This window comes from Rhagoletis zephyria, unplaced genomic scaffold (genome assembly GCF_001687245.7).
Source record: "Rhagoletis zephyria isolate East Lansing unplaced genomic scaffold, Rhagoletis_zephyria_1.1 Rzeph_scaffold_00153, whole genome shotgun sequence".
Classification (NCBI taxonomy): Eukaryota; Metazoa; Arthropoda; class Insecta; order Diptera; family Tephritidae; genus Rhagoletis; species Rhagoletis zephyria.
Window position 1 is genome coordinate 403,019 of NW_016157237.1, and position 22,340 is coordinate 425,358.

Below are 22,340 nucleotides of genomic sequence, written 5' to 3' on the forward strand. Positions count from 1 at the left end.
AAATGTGTCCGCGCTAATAACCACTAGGGAGCATAGATGCGAAAGTAAAACATTGAGTTCATTAAAAATCTTCATTGGGTCTGCAATATTGCTTTCGAACAACTTGTTTACTTGTTGCACCTGAAAATTAGGCAAATAGTAAAATCGGCTAAAAACGGCTAACTTTTTTTTTACAAACCGGCTAACAAATCGGCTGCCGGCTAGATCGAATTTTCTCCGGCTAGTTGCTATCAAAACCGGCTAAATCTGGCCGGAAAACGGCTAAAATGGCAACGCTGGCAATAGTATCGGAAACTATCAATGGCTCGGACTATCGACAGTTTTCCAGTCCTACTTCGAAAGAAATTATATAAATGCTTTCTTAGATTTTTGTAACCATGGCAATGAATGCCTTAACACAAGAACGGCAAAAATATGTATTTAGAACTTTTTATAAAGTACATAGCAGACTGGCTTCAGGCAAAAATAAATAAAAAAATTCAAACCCTTCTAGATTTGGTCGAAGTAATTCTTTGATCCAACGAGACAATTTTGGGTTAATTCTTCACCTTAAAAGCTTCAAAATATCTTTCTATGGAACACAAAGGAGAAATACTCTACTGATTGCTGCTAAGATGTTTAGTCACTCGGCATACTCAAATACTAATGCAGATTTTTTAGCGCAAAAACTTACACTAGGTCTACATACATATGTATAAGTAGATTATCCTCAGTTAATTTTATCGATCATTTTTGCAAAGAAGAGGAGAAATGTCAAGTGTGAAAGTAAACCAAAATGGAAGCTAGCAAAAGAAGAGCTTTGTAAAGGTATTTTCAATAAAATATTAAGTTAAATTGCTTAACATAGCAGAAAGAAACTTAACTTTACTTGCAGTTTTGAGAACAACAATCACAACAAATTTGACGGCTAATAATCTGAGATTTTTAATCCATAATTTCATAAAGCGTCACAAAGTGGCATTTTTGGCGAAACGGTAACGTTGTTAACAAAGTTGTATGAACAACAAGGGATCGCAAAAAAATCGATTAATTAATCATATGCTTAATCACAAGCCAAAAAAATTAATTGCAATTATTGAGAAATAATCGATTAATCGAATTTTTAAAGGCATTTTTTGCAGTGAGTGTTCACAAAAACATTTTTCCATAAAAAGTTTCTAATTTGTTAATAAGAGCGTGTGTGAATCGATAAAATCGCTTTTATTTCTGTCAAAAAAGATTTAATTTCTCACAACAGATTGGCAAAACTGTCCGATTTTACATGGACGAAAACACAAGTTTTATCTGTTTCCATAAGATCATCTGCGCATATTACTTCATTTCGCAAGAATTTCATTACTGAGGCCAATGCAAACGGATATTTGAAATAAATTTTTGTGAACCTGTGGTCGAGTAAAGTTGATGCAGCTAGCAAGAAATCCATGGATGGATTTTAGACAACTACAAAATTCATACTGTTTGAAAATATTTTTACGATTATTATACTATTAATTGATTAATAAAACACAAAACTACGATACAACTAAATCGTTCATTGGACAAAAATAATCGATTAATTTAATCAAATGATCCATCCCTATGAGAGACCTATCGCAACTCCGGATTACAAAGTTTTTACAATTATATTTTAAAGCAGCCTTAACTGGTGGCAGTAAAGTATCAGCAACAAATGCAGTATGGCTCTGATTTTCAAAAAAAAAAAAATATTGGGATCGATAGAGATTAATGAGCTGAGTATAACGGTGTACTCTTTTTTTAGCGGAAACAACAACTACAAAAGTTATTTATTTATTTATTTATTGGCAGCTATAATCTAGAAAATATAAACATTGCTTTACAGACTATTTACAGTTAACAATTGCAATGTAATTACTAATTAAACTAGTTCATTCAGTAACTGCTTAAACCCAGGTTTAGGTAATGAAAAATCAATGTCGGCAAAATTTGTGAGCGTATTAAATTCCTTCATCGCTCTGGCAATTGGCGCATTAGAAGCATATATGTATTGTTCTTACTCGATTAATACAAAAATATCATGGTTTCGACGGCGAGTCAATCGCCCCACGTATTACTTCAAAAACAAATGTCAGTGAAAGGATAGTTCTTCTACTCAAAGGTCAAAGTTCAAAATAGCATTTTTTAAATCAATATTTCTCGAAGACTTTTTCTGGGATTGTGAAAATGGACGATGTCATTCAATAGAGAATTTAATTCTTTTTAGTTTGCTATACATAAAAAAATGTTAACAAACCTATTTTTTATCACCCTATTACTTATATGCAAAAGTTCTAGAATTAAAAAGGAAATGTATCAAACTTTTATTTGATAGTATATAGTATGCAATCAATAGTCCTCATTTTACAAAGTACGGCTACGCTATCCACGGTATTTTTAGAATTAGTAGAATTATCTTTATGTAATGCGAAGAAAAGGCGCTTAACACCATAGAAAATTAAACTGTTAATACATAAATATGTACACCAAATTAAAGAATTTTTCAAGCCCTCTCAATTTTAACTATACTTATAAGTCCTCAATAAGAGAATTAAAGACAAGGGTTTGTAAACTTTTTTTTATAATTATTTTACATTAATTGAATTTTTGTAAGAACTATACAACATGTTGCAAAAAAAAGTATACCGTTATACTCAGCTCAATCATCTCTATCGATCCGAGTATTTTTTATTTTTATTTTTTATTTGAGAGTCGGAGCCATACTGCATTTATACCAAATATCATGTGTTTCGCGACCTTGAGTTTGCAATGATTGCCAGCTCCAATATTAGCTTTGTTTCTTAATGGATAATTATCACAAATCACTAATTTCTGCCGGAAAGCGTTTCTTAACCCAAAAAACAAGCAGAAACTAGCAGCTCTCTCTCGTTCTTATTTTTTTGGCCCTCCTGCTAATTTCTGATAGTCAAATTTTTACTAACAGAAACCAGCAGCTGTCAAAATGGATAAACAAAAGTTCGCACCAAATATTTTCAATAGTCAAATACATCGATCAGCTGTTTACTTGCTAGTTTTGCGTTGCTTTACTTTTTCTTTATTTTGCTCTTTGAGCGTAAAAGCAAAAGTACACAACTTCCATTGCGTCACCGACACTGTCACCGTCTTTGCCAGCGTCAACGGTGCTTATGCGGCAAGTTACACACTATCCGTACATCATTGCGCCCGCAAAATCAAAAATTCACTGCTACTCCTTGCAAAAATTGCGTTTTTACTTTTCCTTCTCCTATTTTACATTTCTTATTTAAATAAATCCAAAATCTTTCACAAACTAAAAAAAAATTAGTTCAAATATGTAAGCAAAACACGGAATAGTTGTCACTTGACGCAGACGCATAAGCCAAGTTGAAAGTTGAGCTAAGTTGTGCGTCACCGTCACCGTCAGCCTTGTTCATGTAAATTATTTCATACAAATACACCAGTGCAACTTTTTTGACAACTGACGGTGACGCAATGGACGTTATGTACTTTCACTTTAATTCCCTCAACTTTCCCATTCTTCTTCTTCCTGATAATTATCTGTTAAAAAAGAAAAGAAACAAAGCCAGAATCTCACACATTTCCTATCAGCTGTTGCGTCCCGTCCCATGACCCATTGTCGAATTTGACAGCTCTCTTTTACCTTCATGTTTATCCACACCAGTGTTGTAGGTTGCCTAACCTAAAAAGGGATGAGCTGTGGCCTAAATGGAACCAAAAGCTGTTTGTTGAGTGAAAAAGTGAATTAAAAGGTACAATTTCAACATGAAAAAATAAGTACATACTCCCTCCTTCGAACAACAAACAATGCTATTAATTTTATTAGATATGATTATCATCCGGAAAAAAATAAAAATCTACTTAGCTTCTTGATTAAAATTAGCATCGCAACACTGGTTTGCAATCGTTCGGAGCTGTCGTCTTCATCTGTTTTGAGGCGAACGAGCGTGGGCAGCTCAAAACGATAAACGCAAATCAAATGACAGTAGCAATAGTCGAAAACGAGGCATTTGTTTGGTCAGAAGAATAGTAAAATAAAAACAAACTCCACAAAATTTCGTGGTCCAAAATCCAGCAAAGCCAGAGAACTTGGAAGGCAGCAGGGCGCATAAACAATCAAACGTTTCAGCCGCTACTGTGGTGGTGATAGAGGAACCTAAAACAGAGAGCGATTGCACTGTGCTTCGAAACATGAAATGCGATTGAGGGGGCTGCCGGCGGCGTATTGTGTGGAGCACTGAAGTGGCTGGAGGCACGACAAATACAACGACAACGTCTGGCTGGGACAGACTTTGGAGTAGAGAGACCAAAGCAAAGGGAGCGAAAATTTTCAGTTGATTTTTGTTGTTCCGCGAGTGCTGTTGGTCGAGAATTAAACGCGCACGTCTGACGGAAACTTTATATGTATATAGTGCCAAATCAGATGGAGAAACGCCATACAAAGAAATATCACCAATTTGTGGCAGTGGAAAAAATATAGAATCAACACAAAAAGAAAACGTTTGGCTTACGAAACCGTAAATAACTAAATTGTGTTTGGATTAAGGCGTAATTTGGTGAGTGAAAGGGTTGATAAAAATGAAGAAAATTGTATATATTAGTGAGATTTCGTTGTTGTTATAAACGTTTGCAAGTTTCCGCTAAGCTATTGATTTACCAATAAAAGCACGTTACTGGCAAACAGCTTCACAAGCAACAAACAACAGCTATCATCACCTTGAACTCGCCCAGCAACAGCCTTGGACATTGTTGGATTTGGAGGCACTATCGCTGATGGAACTTCCATCGAGATATGTACCTACAAACATAAATACGTTGTACATTAATTATTTCACACACTTTTATATATAAGTATATATATAAAATGTGCAGAAGAATGCATGCTATAAGAATTAATTGGATTGATGTTTCTAATTTTCACTATGTGCATGGATTTCATCAAACTCTCAATTATCACGAATGCGCTATGTATTCTTTCACGTCACAGTGCCAAATTATCACTTAAAAATATGTATAAGCATATGCAATAAATGTATGAACGCTAGTTTATAAATTTTTCTATAAATTTTACTAGCGTCGATTGTGTCCCGCCTCCTCAGCAGCTGCTGCTTTGCATGATCCATCGCTATGCGGAAGTTCTGATCAATTTAATTTATTTATTTCTATCAGATTTTTATTTTGCAGTTTGTATACTATGTAATGATTTGCATATTTTTCAAAGTTGGATATATGTACATACATCTTTTGACATTTAATTGTGAATATTATGCATATTTTATTGAACATTAATAAGCGCTGTGCAGCCCTCATATACATATGTATGTAGGTACGTATGTACATATGTATTTCAATTGACCAATTGAACCCGCGCAGTGGTGACAACATGAAGGAGAAAGTAATCAACGCCGCGGCTATTTTGTGTTGATATCTACAGCAGGCATATGATTTGCTTTTATTTATATACAGAGTGTTATGTACATAAATATGCCTGTATGTTTGTATATACATCCATATATACAAACATGTACATATGTAGCAATTGTATTCAGACCCTGCGGGAAAATCTTGAAACAGCGCGCGAATCACCTGCATTATGAAATGTCTTTAGTAAACAAAAAATTTTAATATATCAATAATAAAGTATCTCAAATGTAAAAGACTGTTAAATTACGAGGCTCTTAAGAAAATACAAGGCGACCTAGTGACCGATATCCAAAGCGTACTAAATTGCCACCCTAGTGCAACGCTGAAAGTGGCGGAGGAGGACTTGGGTTCATTTGGCAATTTCAATTGACGCCAGTTGGCCCGGAAGAAGAGCGACTGGCGTGCTCTGATATACTCGGCCAAAATCGCTTAGGCGGTTACAGCGCCAATATAAAAGGTGTCTGTTGATGTTGGTAAAAATCACAATGTTCGTATATACATATGTACATACATAACCTAGCTGATTTGTGGTGGGTTGAAAGAGCAGGCGGTGGGTGTTTGTATGCTGTTACAACAAAAACAACCAAATTCCCCAAAGAGTTTTTGGGGTGTTGGAGGAATGACAGTCCTAGGTTATATAGACCCGACTGTCGTGGAATTTGTATACTGATACAAAGACTGTCTCCTAACTTTACCGCTAATTGAAATCGGTCAGTCTGATTAAAAGACCTTACAAGAATTTGACCTAATTTATAAGAAGCATGACGAAAGTTTATTGCTATTGTTTTTGTTGTTCTTGTGGCAGCATACAAATTCCCCTAAGAGTTTTTGGGGAGTGTTGCTATTGCTGCTTCACAAACACAACGATCGAGTTTGAAGAAATTTCTACTTCAGCTGGTGCTGAAAATTCACGCCAATTCTTTCATTCGCTTTTATTTTTGTAATTAAAGCCCTTACTACAATGCGCTCACTCGAATATCAATTAAAGCATATGTACATATGTATGTACACACATACACTGGGGTGCAGAAATGAGTACATGGTAATTTTTGTTAAATACATATTTGCAATGTTTTTAAAGTTAAAATTTGTTGTTATTTTGTCATAAAAATATGGTGCATGCTTTAAGTAAAATCACCATATAAATCAAACTTTATTCAAAGCTTAGAAAAATTTTACAAATTTTCATTAAAATTTTGAGCTTTTTAGTCTGATTTTTTTTGAATTTTTCTGAGTATATTAAGTGCAGTTTTAAGCGGCTGCAAAATCGCGTTGTTTTATTTATATTTTTCTGCTGTCGGCTTTTTAGATTTTTTTTTTTATATATTTAATAAGCGCAATTTATAAAATTGGCGTTGATTTTTTCTAATTTTTTTGCAAGCGGTCTTGCGTATTTTCTTCCATAAGAAATTCAAGTTTGCATGGAAATAAGGGCAAAAAGCCGTCAGCAATAAAAAGAATATTAAAAATCAACACGATTTTGCAGGCGCTTAAAATTTGCACTTTATTATACTCAAAAAAAAAAAATCAAAATTTTTATGAAAATTCATTAAATTTCTTTAAGCTCTGTATAAACGGAAAACCTTTGCAGCACTGCATAGTTTTCGACGATTTTCGTTGTTTACTTATTTCCGTACGACAGTACACAATGTCAAAGTTGTTGAGTCGCACAATTTAGTCTGTTTTACGACTTACGCAATAAGGCTGATGGCTTTGGTTAAAGCATGAACCATATTTTCATGAAAAAATAAAAAATAAAAATTTGGCTTTAAAAACTTTGCAAATATTTAACAAAAATCACCATGTATTCATTTATGCTCGCCACTGCACATGCATTCATATGTACATATGTAAACATGGAGTGCACATAAGGATGCATCACCAAAAAAAACAATTGGGGTTTTCCACCAGAATTTTAAAATTTATTATAAATACTTTAAAACTTCCAACAAAATATTTTGGAAAAATATTAAGTTTCATGTGAGTTAGACCGATTTGAAAATACCTCCAAAAATCTGATTATCTTAAATTTTTTAAACATTTTAATACAGACCTTTTAAGCGCAAACTCTTCTGTCATCTGATGTGAAAAAATAAATTTTAAAACTAATTTTATTTATAAATAAAAAACTATTTTTAGAGTAAATTAAAATTTTTAAATTTTTCCGAAAAATTTTGTGCGAGATTTTAAAATAAAATAAATTTTATACTTCCGATTGAAAATGAGTACCGATTTTTATACCCGAGCGCACTTGTGCACAAGGGTATATTAATTTTGTTCACATAACGGTTGTTTGTAACAGCCAAAACGAATCGAGATAGATATAGACAAATGTATACATAAATGATCAGGATGAAAAAAGAAATCGATTAAGCCATGTCTGTCTGTCCGTCCGTCTGTCCGTCTGTCCGTCTGTCCGTCTGTCCGTGTACACGATAACTCGAGCAAAAATTGAGATATCTCAACGAAATTTGGTATGTAGGTTTCCCTTAATCCAAGGTAGGTTGGTATTGAAAATGGGCGAAATCGGACTTTAACCACGCCCACTTCCCATATAACGGTAATTTCCAGAAATACGAAAACTGCGATATTTTAGTAACTACTGAAGATAATTCACTCAAAATTGATATTTACAATAATTTTTAGACGAAAAATAAGAATATTATAAATTTTTGGAAAATGGGCGTAGCCACGCCCACTTATGGTTACATGTGTATATCTTGGTAACCGCTGCACCAATTTCTTCCAAACTTGGCACAGTTGTTGGCCTTGGTACAGCATAAAAAACCGCCGAAACTTTTTAAAATCGGACAATAACCACGCCCACATCCCATATAACGGTAATTTAGAGAAATACAAAATCTTCGATAAATCAGTAAATATTGAAGCTAATTTATTCAAAATTGATGCTTGCAACAATTCTTTACCAAGAAATACGTTTATGGTAAAATTTTGGAAAATGGGCGTGGCACCGCCCACTTATGATCACATATAAGTATATCGGTAACCGTTCTACCAATTTGTACCAAACTCGGTATGGTTATTGTACTTGCCACGTATAAGCAAAACGTTGAAAATTATTGAAATCGGACTAAAATAACGGCCGCTTCTCATATAACGGTAAATTTCAGAAATGCTTGAAACTTCAATATTTCGAAATTGAAGGACGCTAATTTACTCCGCTTACCATCTAGCGGCAGGTTTCGGAGAGGTGAAAAAACATATTTAATACTTGCGCCGGGTATTTAATGTTCGGCTCCGCCCGAACTTAGACTTTCTTACTTGTTTTTGTATAGGGATGCACCCTAATATACATATGTATATAAATTTGTTTCACGTTGCAATTTAACGAAAGGTACGAAAGTATTTTATTTCACATTGATTGCATTCAAGCAGACATAATTTGAATTTGAATAAAGGGTGTCACCTTTAGTAATATTTACTTCATATGTACATACATACATACATACATATATACCAGTAGGTTAATTTTTACGTTAACGCTTATACAGCTTTAGAAATACCAGACTTTGGGAGTTAATTTTTCATGATTCTTAGACCTCTGGGTTTTTAATAAACCCATATATAATATGATATTATCTATAAATCGTCGCCTGGGTAAAAGATTGTCGTATGTTAATTTCGGCAGGTTGTGGGAAATCGCGATTGAAGTTTGGAATGCAATTTCTCGAAAACGCGAAGATAGATTTTCTCCAAAAACTCTGAAAATGTTATTAGTTCACAAAATTCTTAAATTATTTCATTTTTAATGTTTATTGTTAATTAGTTTTGAGTTTATGAAGGAGTTTCTTTAGTAAAATTTTGTCGTAAGCGTCATTTGTCCACAATTTGGCAGCCACTTTGTNAAAAAAAAAAAATCAAAATTTTTATGAAAATTCATTAAATTTCTTTAAGCTCTGTATAAACGGAAAACCTTTGCAGCACTGCATAGTTTTCGACGATTTTCGTTGTTTACTTATTTCCGTACGACAGTACACAATGTCAAAGTTGTTGAGTCGCACAATTTAGTCTGTTTTACGACTTACGCAATAAGGCTGATGGCTTTGGTTAAAGCATGAACCATATTTTCATGAAAAAATAAAAAATAAAAATTTGGCTTTAAAAACTTTGCAAATATTTAACAAAAATCACCATGTATTCATTTATGCTCGCCACTGCACATGCATTCATATGTACATATGTAAACATGGAGTGCACATAAGGATGCATCACCAAAAAAAACAATTGGGGTTTTCCACCAGAATTTTAAAATTTATTATAAATACTTTAAAACTTCCAACAAAATATTTTGGAAAAATATTAAGTTTCATGTGAGTTAGACCGATTTGAAAATACCTCCAAAAATCTGATTATCTTAAATTTTTTAAACATTTTAATACAGACCTTTTAAGCGCAAACTCTTCTGTCATCTGATGTGAAAAAATAAATTTTAAAACTAATTTTATTTATAAATAAAAAACTATTTTTAGAGTAAATTAAAATTTTTAAATTTTTCCGAAAAATTTTGTGCGAGATTTTAAAATAAAATAAATTTTATACTTCCGATTGAAAATGAGNAATTTTGTCGTAAGCGTCATTTGTCCACAATTTGGCAGCCACTTTGTATGTAATACGACAAAATGTGACCAAAATTTCTACCAAATTAACGACACTTTTTATTCAATATCTCGGAAACTAAAGGAGATTTCCAAAAATGGAGAACGCCATTTTTAAGATATTGATTAGTTTAATATGACTGCATCACCAACTAAATTTTTACTAAATTATCGAAAAAGTTGTAGTCAATATCTCGGAAACTAAAGGAGATATCTAAAAACTGATAACACCAATAGAAAGACCTTATTTCAAAATATATAACTGCATCTAGAACTAAAAATCGTCAAAATCGCGCTTACGACAATCTTTTACCCAGGCGACGACATCTGCATCTAATTTCTCATTCTCAGAACCTCCCTAATCATGAATTGATCATGAATTTCGTGTAGCAAAAAGAAAAAAATGAGTTAGTACCAAAGTCCCCGGAAATCGGGGAATTCCTCACGAGTTGTCTTCCCCGTAGTCTGCTGAAAGCCTCCTTGAATGCGCACACTTACATTCACGATTACATACCATACATCATTGTATACATATGTCTATGTAGATATGTATGTATGTAAATATGTACATTAGTACCTACGTAGATAAGTTAAAGCTAAGATATCAGTAACTTCTAGAATTTACCCATTTTATCAGAAAAATAACAATGCAATACATACACATGTACATACATATATGTACCGTATCGTAAAATAATATAGATACATAATTAAGTTGTTTGTAAATATGTAACACTAATCGCATCTGGGGATTAGGGTGGATCGCAAAATTTATTTTTATTAAAATCAGCCCAAATTTGATAGTTGTATTTTTAGTTTTAAGAACCTCTGACTTTGTCACGACCCACAGTGTTTCGACTATATGGAGGCAGGTGGCAATAATAGTACACCTGCACCGATTTCACTGAAACTTGACATGTGGTCTGGTTTTACTTAAAAATAGAGATGTATGAAATTTTGTAAAGATGGAATAATTTCCACGCCCTCTACTGTGTGGGCGGAAACATTAAATTTCATCCGTTTTCGATGAAATTTAGTTTGTCGTCTTTATTTTATTAGAAAAACCTAAATATAAAATATGGGGAAGATTAGATCACTCTAACGTCCAAAACTACACTGAGAAAAGAAGAAAGGAGAAAAGGCCCAGTCATTAAATGTGATGGAATTTTGGTTAATTTTTGTTTCCTGCTTTCCTCTCTCAGAAAACAAAGGTTATACTATAAATTGACTTAGGTGTAAATACTCGCTTTTTTACCAATATTTGGTGAGATTTTTTCATTGTTCGAAAAATTCTTTTCGCGAAATTATGCTAAAAGAAGCTGAAAATCAAAAATTAAGAAAATCAAAATTTACTTATATTTGCAAAGTCGCGCGGAAAGATACAATTAAATGTTTGAAAACTACATGAAATTCTCTACAACATTCGTCTAATTTCAATACCTAACGGACCGGTACTCACACTTTTTTTTACTAATAATCTTTAACATCTACATTTCAAAGTAAATTTTTTTGGTTAGAAAATAGGAAAGTACCAAATAAATGATAAATATCTTCACCCGAATATTCCACGACATTTAAATAATTGATTAGAGTTGAAAAACAAACACTTTCTTTAATGGGTTAATCGCCAAAGGCAACTAAACTGATTAGTCGGTATCGCGTCCATTCCCGTATATTTTTTTGGAAATGTATCGTTCGTGAAGAAAGGGGGTGAGTAAATAATGTAAAATTTGGTATTATGACTTTTACTTTTCCCCCCCTAAGTCCAACAGGTTTTTTTTTATAAACTGTCACCACGACTTTTTTCTACCTGCCTCCATATAGTCGAAACACTGTGCGCCCCAATATACAGCCAAAAAGTAGAATAAAATTTTATGAAAAATTAGTTACTACACTTATCAGCCTTCTCTCGTAAGTGTATGCATATTTATAAATGACTAAGCAGTAGTCTTTTTCGCGAAAAGATTCCCTATTTATCAAATCGAAATTCGCGAAATTCTCTACTCTTGTTAATTTCCTTTTTAGCATTCCGTCTTATCAGCGTCTAATGAGCCTCACGTACATGTGCTTTTATTTACAAATTCGTGATCCATTGATAAACCATATGTATACATATTTATGAATGTATGTATGTTCACATGTATGTATGTGTCGGGTTATCCTCCATGGCCGGATCATTCTGTGCCGCCGGAGTAGTGTTTTGTGCTGCCGGAATAGCAATCGGAGCAACCTCCACCGCCGGAACAGCTCCAAGATGTGGAAGGATAGCTCCCACTTCTAATTGTGCCGGAGTAGCTTCCATGGCAGTAATTTTATTTGTATCCGCCATTTTGCATGCCAATGGCGTCGTGCTGCACTGGCCATATAACAATGAATTCCTGAGTGTTGTGTAATCGTTCGCTATCAAATGGATACTGCCTTGTTCTTCAGCCGAGTGTATTCATTCAACCAATACACTCGGAAAGTAGAACTTCAACTTCATACACAAACATTATTGTTTCACTCACTCTTTAACACTCATCAACACTCAGGACTACATTCAGCCGCAGCTTGTCTCGCTCTTACAGTTTTCCGTGACTGAACGGGTATAGTGTACTCTCACGAACTCAACAATTAAGGCGACACCATTAGAGGAGGTAGGATAGCAAGTTGGTGAACACAAATGAGGATTCGCAATTGAGACAACAGCTCGGATATTTGCTGTGTTCCAATTCATATGGAGTTGTGCATTCTATATCAACCTACCCTGGGAGAAATTTATGACATATACGACATATGTATATGCAAAAATAAATATTTAAAGATAGCGCATGCATTTCAAAAATCAAACGCTAGTTACTTTATTCTTAATAAGTTTGTGATTTATTCATTTATTAAAATGCAAATCAAGTATTTATTGTGGCTTGTGTATAAGAAAAACTACCTCAAATGCGCACCTATTTATATACATATCATAGATATTTATTATTTATACTGTTAATGTATTGATCAAACTTAAAAACCCCATCAAAAAGAGAAAAAGTGAAATATTGCCGCGACTGCCGGTTCTACGCACGGGAATGGCTTGTGGAGTTTTACCCGACCCTGCGCTGTTGTTTCGGCGGTATTGCCCTGTTTAGGCCGGCAAAGTCTCTTAAGCGTTGTTCGTCCATGGAGCAACATCTGCACCGTATTCTTCTGATCAGAGCTGGCGTCGAGCTAAACCCTGGACCAGAAACCTATATGTACCTGCTGTGTATGCCAGAGACGCAAACTCCACTTCAGTTAGATGCAATACTTGCAGCGTATGGAGTCATCTTAGTACCTGCTCAGATGTTAGAATTCACAAACAGTGGACCACGTCAATTGTGGCCCCGCGCTGCCACAGTGACGCACAACACACACGATGCACCGGTCCCACTGAACATCCAGGCTGCCTCCACGGCTCACCGGAGTTCACCCGAGCAACACAACCCCAATGCGACCACCTGTGAATATAACACAGACGATAGCACACCCCCACCTAACGCCACCGCAACCCACGAGCGAGGACAAACCAAGAGCTCCTAGTTCCTCACATATTCTGTTCGGTGTGTCGGTCCAGGATATACCGTAATGTGACATCAGTCAATTGCAACTCCTGACTTGGCTGGTTCCACTATAGGGTATATTCCGGACAGCGCATTACTGATTGATAGGCGCAGTTCAAGAGACGAAGCTGCACAGCAATTCAACATTGTTTGACTGCGGCGTATGGTGGAGGCTTATCGTTCATCATGCATCACACCGTGCAGTATCGTCTCATCGAAGCAGACATCGATCGCAGGGATGTCAGGGTACTTCTATCCGGTCAGTAGATGTCGAGTTCGAAATATTTAACGTTTACGTACTCGCTGTCAACAGCAGCATGGCAAAATATCACCCTGATATACATAGGTGCGCTTTCGCCTTTCGAACTATCGTAGGGGAATACACTTGTCTGCGCAGATAATTCATTCAATATTCTGCGCAATGAACGCCGATATAGCAATAGTAGGCGCTGGTTTGATAAACAGCATAACGTTGCGACCTAGGCTGCCATTAGCATCCGCCCATCATCGGACCTATGTCAACTTTAAAAAAGGTGATTGAAAGCACCTTCGCTGCCCTTCATACAGGTGAACGTAAGTTACGCACCTCTGGTGTTAGAAATCTCTGGTCAACCGTATGGTCACCGACGAAACGTGACGTTAGAACGGAAATCTTTTTCGGTGACCATGCCTCGTCGGACCCGGTTAGATGCGCTGCGTCATTCGGTGAAAAAAAGCCACACGCCGATTGACTAGAAGGCTGCACACATGGGAAGGCGGATGCCCCAAAGCCATTGGTTGCACGCTGATGCTGAAAGAATTGGGTCCTGCGGGAACAGACTATCTCACCAAGGTCTTCAATTTGTCTATGGGCACTCTCATTGTTCTGGATATCCTGAAAATGGGGAGTGTGATCCCACTGCTGAAACCGTGGAAGCCGGTCGATAACTCCCCTTTCCCACGTAGCGAAGAATCTAGGGTCTTGCTACTCTCCCACTTTACGTACCTTCTGACCCCAGCGAGGCATTATCATGGCTTCCGTAAAGTGCACAGCAAAACAGCAGCACTTAGCTCCATAAACACTCGGATAACTCTGGACCTTAACTGAAACCGTCCCTGTGGGAGAACAGTCCTTGTAGCATTGGATCTTCTACAGGGACTCAAACGGTGGTCTGCGAATTATCTCAGTGGTCGAAACTTGTCGGTCATTTTTAGAGAGAAAACTTCTAAACCAAGAAGAATTTAACAGGGGGTCTGACGGGGTGGTGTCCTTTCCTGTCTTCTTTTTTTTACCACATCTCGAAGCTTCCTCAACCATCAGGGGGAGTATCCATTTTCTCTTATGCTGACTATTGCTCGATAATGGCGTCCGGAAATGGAATTTATTACTTGTGCTCGAAGGTATATCTCGCTTCTTCACTGCAAGGAGCCTAACCCTCTCCCCTACGAAATCCTCGACAACCCGTTTCATAACCTGGAGCAAACAGGTCAGACTACAACAGTGAATTCACATCGACGGCAAACCAATTCCGACTGACCGGACCTAAACCAAGTCTCGGCGTGTGAATGCCGTTCAGGAAACACAGGCACCTGACTTGAACAGAACTTCGTCTGCCTCGGAAGACTCGCATCACCATAGTCCAACTTCGATCTGGATTTTGCAGCAGGTTAAACTTTTACCTAGGATAAATGCAGATGTGCGTCATGAATGTCCGACGACAACGACTAAGTGACAAGCCGATCTAGCCAGGGCTAAGTAAGCTGCTACAACAACAACAACAACAACAACAACAACAACTAAGTGAAAACTATTTACTTTCAATCTCGTATTTACTGATACTTATGTATGTGCGTATATCCTAATTTTTTTCATCTTCCACAGATATTTCGAAGGAAACTTTTTTGGACAAAATTATATGTAAACATTAATATGAAATTGGATGAAATTGTTGCATGGTAAGTAGATAACTAAAAATCAGTTTTAGTATATTATACATACATATGTACATACATGTATATATTTTAAGTATTCGTAGAACAAAATTTAGCTACATATACACTGGGGAGCAGTGATGAGTACGTGGTGATTTTTGACGTAGAATACGTCTTACCTTAAGGTATGGGGGCTATGTTCAAATGTTGTAGTTGTAATTTTTAGAGCTTCACAAAAACGCTTATTGCACGAGAACTAATAAAGCGATTTCAAAGAAAAGTGTGGCGTTTCAAAGATAAAATNTTTTTATCGATTTTGTTATCGATTTTATTATCGCTTTTGTTATCGATATTTTTTTCTTAGTTTGTGCTTTCGTTTTTGACTTGGATATGCTCTTAACCATACCACGTATTCTACGTTTAAATTTAGCGGGTGTATCTCCGATACAGCCTGCAGACCAAGACGAAGGCGCTGGACTGTTCCTTTTTTTTTAAAGCTTTGCAAGGTTTTTAAAGTAAACATGTTTAGTTATTTTTTCATAAAAATATGGTTTATGCTTTAACAAAACCCATATACATAATTCAAACTTCCAAACTTTAAACAGAGCCTATACAAATTTTAACAAATTTACATTAAAATTTTGAGACTTTTAATCTGATTTTCTAGAATTTTTCGAGTTTGCAGTTTTGTAGCCCATTAAATTTTAGTACAATAAAAAGCAAGTTTTAAGCGGCTGCAAAATTGGGAATTTGAACTTTTTTAACTCTTTTGGTTGGGCTTGGTGACGATACCCAAAGGTATGAACAACAACCACGTATGTTATCTCTTCAACCCTAGTGGTTGCATGACTACACGAAGCTTAAGCCGGACGAACCACAGAAACCAGACAAGCAAACAAGTCACCTAATGGCAAAAAATTAGCACATGCACTCCATACCGTTCGACGCTAAGCTTCGGGGGAATTTATGATTATACGAATTACTTTGAATAGATCCCTTAGGGCGCACTGCATACTTCTTTTTTATAACTATCTATCTACAACAACATCTACATATCAGCAGGAGTGACTTTACTGTACTCAGAATTTTACTACTTTTTCTTACATTGCTTTTGTCCACCGAGTAACTATAATTTCATTTTCTCTCATTTCAGGTATCAGAAAAAGATTGGCACCTACGACAAACAGCAATGGGAGAAAACAGTTGAACAAAAAATTCTAGATGGTTTTAACAGTGTTACGCTTAAGAATGCTAAGCTCAAAACAGATCTAATCGATGTTGATTTAGTTAGAGGTTTGTTAATTAGCTGCTACTTCCTTCAACGATACCCAATTCGCATTTCTTCATTACATACAACTCTATGTTTGATAGGTTCTACCTTTCCCAAGGCAAAGCCGAAACAATCTCTACTAACTGTGATACGCTTGGCCATATTGCGTTACTTCTTTTTGCCAGTCTTTGCGCGATGGTGGGTCAAACAGACATCGCCAAACACATTCGGCGTACTCTTGCTAATGTACATCACACAGATGGTGACGTGGGCGGTGTATACCTTCAATGTACATCGCTTTGGCGCCGACTCGAGTATGGTGTCTTCGGTGATGGACACAAATACTACGATGGGCAATGCTACTGCAGCGGCAGTGGATGACTTGAAGAAACGTTTGGAGGAGGAGGTAGGAGTCGAAATAACAATTGTTGGTTTCGAAACTGTGTTTGATTTTAATTTTTTTAATTTACCACAACAGCACGTCGTCTCACTTTCGGACTTGATTATACCCATGGTACTGGGTTTACTACTTAGCTTCATACATTCGCAAATAGTTGCGACCAATACCTTGAGCGGTGCTAAATCCAAGCATAGACGTTTTTCGAATGCCAGTCAGAGTGGCAAAGCAGCGCGTCAGAGTGGCGAGAGTCGTGTGCGCAGGCGCAAGAAACTGATGAGGTGAATAAGCGTCGTACTTTTTTATTTTTGTAATTTAAAATTACTTCCTAATTCTTTATAAGAAGAATTAATTGGCCAGCAAAAAAATCTTAAAACGCCATCTCCAATTTTAGATAAGCGTCGTACTTGATTTTCCAAAAAGAGGCCTTCATGTAAAATGTTATTTTATTTATTTAAACAATCTTCCTTCAGAGTTCGTAGTCAAGAGTCAACAGATGCTTCTACACAGCCACAGCAGCCTATATCGCAGCAGCAAACGCCGGTGAATGGCCAACCAGCCACATCGCAGAATTCACAGCAAACACGCTTATTAAGTGCCATGCAAAGAATGCAAGCCAATACTGAGAAGTTACCGAAAATAAACAACGCCACCATAGGTAGCAGCGCTGCCGAGGTGATCTGTGCTGCTGGTATGCCCAAGAAACGACCACCTGTGCTTCCGAAATCATCTGCAAATGCAGCGCGCGTCGGTAGCGCAGAAACTTTCAGCAATACAACCACTACTACGACGGGCATACGCCGCAGCGCCAGTCCCGTCAAACTAAAGCTTGATCTCAAAGCCGCTGCAACCACGTCAGCCAAAGCTGCAGCTGACTGCAGCAGCACCGACTGCAATACTGATAATTATAGCCCTACAAGTAGTCATAGTTTAGCAAATAAGAAACGCAATGTCAACTGGCATTCTCCAATACATAATTACGCCATGGCGAGCAGCGAAGTTGCTACGGTTACTGCGCGCACACAGGAGAAGCAGCAGCAAACCTCGCCGCAATCTCTGTCCTCACCTTCTGGCTCCGCATCGGCTTCGACAGGGACCACCACTACGACCAGTGAAACAAATTCGCCGAATACCGAGCGCGGCAACGCAGCTACAGCTCACAATGCTGCAGATGCTAGTGCGGACTGCGGTGGCGGCAGTACTACCACATCCAGCGCTAACGGCTCGCCCAACAATAAAACGGTGCGCATCGATACGTGCATACAAGAATTCTACGATGACCTTATAAGCCGTACAGATCGTCTTATTTCCGACCAACGAAAGGAACGTGCGCTGGGTGAGGGCGCTGCTGTTGCAGCTGCAGCGGAGTACAGTAGTGATTGCGCTGCGGTAGCAGAGTCACCGCGCAGCCCACGTAGGCGCCAAATCTGTGAAGATGATGGCTTCGAGAGCTTGAATGGCAAGAGCTCCAGTGGTGAAGAAATGAATATGGCGCTTCCGCCTGCATATGCAGTAATGCCTGAGCTGGTGGAAGAGAGTAAGCTACGTTTGCGTTTAAATGCAGGCAACAAAGTGGAGCGCGTGGAGGACACAAGCAGCTACGACGGAGAGGTGGGTGGCGAGAAGATTAAATAAACTCTCATAATGGGAAACTATAACATATTTTTTTTTTACTTTTCTGTCGCTCCACAGCAAACTAAAACAAGCTCATATTATCGCCTAAAGTCAATGAATGACAAATCACGTCCGGTGTCCGCATGTGACAGCCATCAGCCGACTAGGAAACTGAATGCGGCCACCGGCGCCGATGTGAGCAGTGGCGATACGGATGAAGAAGGTGATGATGGCGAGAACGTATCAAGTCCCGCCTCGCTAGGCAATGCTTCCAACTATACGGAATGCACTACGTCTGCTACGGAGTGGCTTGGCGTAACTACAAACAGTATGTTATTTCAGTACACCGCTTATTTTCTCTTAATAAGGCTTGTGGTTCGCTTGCAGGTGAAGAATGCAGCTACAGCTCGGAGTTAGAGAACTCCGATGATTACAAAAACCATCAGTTTTCAGATGAGGATGGCTATGATGGCGACTTTATGCCGACCACAATTTTAAACGCGCATGGCACGTCGGATCGCAGTGAGTATCGCGCACGCTGAGACACATATGATAATATTTACTAGATTCGGCTTTCAAATTTCATTTCTACCGCCGCTAGTTAGCTGCACGGTTTGGGAGCAGCGTGAGGTTAAGAAGGCGCAAATGTCTGTGCTAGAGATATCGTCATGCATTATCGAGCGCGTCGAGTCAATGCCGGAAACAAATGATTATATCTACATTGGCTTGGTCTTTTCATTTTTACTCTCGCTAATACCGTCCTTTTGTCGTTTGTGCGAGGTGCGCCTGCATTTCATCTGGTAAATGTTGATTTTTATATCAGAACCACTTTTCCAGGTAACCATCGACAGCACCAGCACCAACGAAATAAATTATCTCGAAGTGCCCATGCTATTATGGCAGAAGGCTTCATTCTCCTCTTGGGCAATATTTGGCTTTGCTTTTGGCCACACTAAATGGGAGCGCACAGTATTGATGATAAGTTTCTTACAGCGGCTCTGTCTAACAACAATTCTTTTCATAGTATTCGCTGTAGCAGAGCGTACCTTTAAGCAACGGTAGGCAAATGCGAATGCAATATGACAAATTGTTTGCATGTAGTAAAACTTAATTTACAGATTTCTTTATGCGAAGCTTTTTTCACATCTGACTTCATCGCGACGTGCGCGTAAATCCAATCTCCCACACTTTCGTTTGAATAAAGTGCGGAATATCAAGACTTGGCTGAGTGTGCGTTCATACCTTAAGGTATTTTCTTATATAAATGCATGTTACGTTAGTTTATGCATACTTAAATACAAAGTCATTCAACTGAAGGACAAATTAATATTTTCCATATTTCGCACAGAAACGTGGTCCACAACGCTCGGTTGACGTAATTGTCTCAGCTGCTTTCATCGTCACCTTGCTTTTGTTGGCCTTTTTAAGCGTGGAATGGCTAAAGGATTCAGTTCATCTGCACTCACACCTGAATCTAGAGGCGCTGATGTGGTCGACAACAATAGGCATCTTCTTGGTGCGATTTATGACCCTCGGCAATAAAATACATCACAAATATCGCAGCGTATCTGTATTGATTACAGAGCAAATTAATTTATATCTACAGGTATGGTTTTACATTGCACCATGGTGAAAAAGGCGTACTCATATTATGCTGTTTTTTTTCCAGATCGAACAAAAGCCGAAAAAGAAAGACGAACTTATGGTATCCAATAGCGTCCTCAAGTTGGCGGCAGATTTACTCAAAGAATTGGAATCCCCTTTCAAAATATCTGGCCTAAGCGCCAATCCATATCTTTTTACCACCGTCAAGGTTGTCATACTCTCAGCGCTATCGGGCGTTTTGAGCGAAATGTTGGGCTTCAAATTGAAGCTGCATAAAATTAAAATTAAGTAAGCCATCAATCATGTTAATACCAGAATATATAAATCAATTTACACTCCCAACGTGTTGGAAACGTACGGATTTACTAACAATTAGTGGTATTGCATGGCCAGAGTAGCAATAAAGCGACTTTTCATGTCATGTCAAGTCATGTATGTATATAAAAATATACACAAGTATGCATATAACCCCCTTATGTGAAATAAGTTACAGTGGTCTTAATTCTGCTCTGTTAAAAAATGCGATATTTTTCTAGTACAATGAACTGTGTATTAGCTTTAGGCAAATCAATAGTTTTAATTTAAACTGAAAATATACATTCATAAGAGTTAATAAAATGAACAACTACATAAATCATCACCAATAAATCTCTATAAGTGTATGTATTAATTAATTATATATTGTCTACTGAATTGTGTGATGTGTTGCAATGCAACTTGAAATTTTAGTATTGGAAATTTTCATAAAATGTTACTCAGAAGAGTAAGGACGTGTGAAATGTAAACATACAAAGCATCACATTGTAAATGCCAAATGTGCGCAATATTTTAGCATCGTAAGTTTTAAAAAAATGTCATTGAGGAAAGTAAGGGCATGTGAAATCCTAAACGTAAAAATACAAAGCAACAGTCTTTTATAACTAAACCTCGGTAGATTGTAATGCCAAATGTGCGCAGCCACGTTTACATGCTAGTTTTCAGCTAGGTAGCTTAAGTTACACTTTTGTTTCTCCTGCGGTTGAGAAATAAAAGATACTGATGTTTTGTATTCTTACATTTAGGATTCAATTCAAATTTCAAAAAATAAAAACTTACTACTGTTCAGTGGCTCATGTCTTTAATTTTTGTCGAATCCATGCCTAATCTTTTGTACTTACTTTAGCAATCCTTACTACGTACTTTAGTAAAGGATAGAAATAGATTAGGTAAGGATTATAGACAAGAGCATCTTAACAGTAGTAACAGTTTTTATTTTTTTTTTAATTTTGAATGGTCTCGTTATTGCACAGGATCGACATGCTCAGAAAAACTGGACTATTAGTAAATGTAGTTTTTATTAACATATCTCAAAATGTAGGTGTGTTGATTTGTTTAAAAAGATTAACCCCAACAAAATATACAGTAATGGTTTTAAAATAGAAGAAATTTTAGTTGATTATTTAGACGGAGTGGAACAAAAAATCGAAACTCTTAAGCCTGGCCCTTCTATGGTTGAAAATAATTTTTTACCAGTTATTTGGATTCGGCCACCTAAACTGTAGTATGTATTTTGCATTAAGAGCTCTCGCGTCTGTGGTGTCACGACGGTCGGAACAATCTAAATACTGTACATCGTGCATGCTGACAGCTAACCTAACCTAACTTAAATTTGGTGCGATGCTGAAATACCCAGTTCTCAATCTGTTTCCTCAACGATGGATATCCGGCCAAGTCATTTCACTACAGCAATTTTTACCAAAAATTTGAGACACTACTTTACCTGTTACAGCAACAACCGAAAGTCTGTTCTAAATACAGAAGTTACTGGATTTATTTCTCGTAACAACAGCCATCAAGCGATTTAAGCTAACTTTTTTATGCATGTTTTAGTGTACAAACATACATAATACTATATTCTTGGTGTCTACATTACACTTTTCTCGAAAATACTCACAATACAGTAA

General features: G+C 37.0%; 1 protein-coding gene and 1 long non-coding RNA gene across 2 annotated transcripts; one reads left to right on the plus strand and one right to left on the minus strand.

The window, feature by feature from the left end:
- Positions 1–714: 714 nt before the first annotated feature.
- On the minus strand, positions 715–9,624 carry LOC108354130 (uncharacterized). The gene is made up of 3 exons (XR_001846494.1): positions 9,613–9,624; positions 1,829–1,832; positions 715–797 (listed from the first exon to the last, which is right to left on the minus strand). It is a non-coding gene; the product is annotated as an uncharacterized LOC108354130 (long non-coding RNA).
- Positions 3,914–20,833, plus strand: phtf (putative homeodomain transcription factor). The gene is made up of 13 exons (XM_017605317.1): positions 3,914–4,547; positions 15,462–15,535; positions 16,665–16,804; positions 16,883–17,187; positions 17,260–17,459; positions 17,652–18,789; positions 18,871–19,120; positions 19,180–19,314; positions 19,394–19,572; positions 19,630–19,850; positions 19,911–20,040; positions 20,141–20,398; positions 20,462–20,833. Exons 2-13 carry the CDS (start codon positions 15,510–15,512, stop codon positions 20,687–20,689), a joined length of 3,210 nt encoding a protein of 1,069 aa, XP_017460806.1. The 5' UTR covers positions 3,914–4,547; positions 15,462–15,509; the 3' UTR covers positions 20,690–20,833.
- The last annotated feature ends 1,507 nt before the right edge of the window (positions 20,834–22,340 follow it).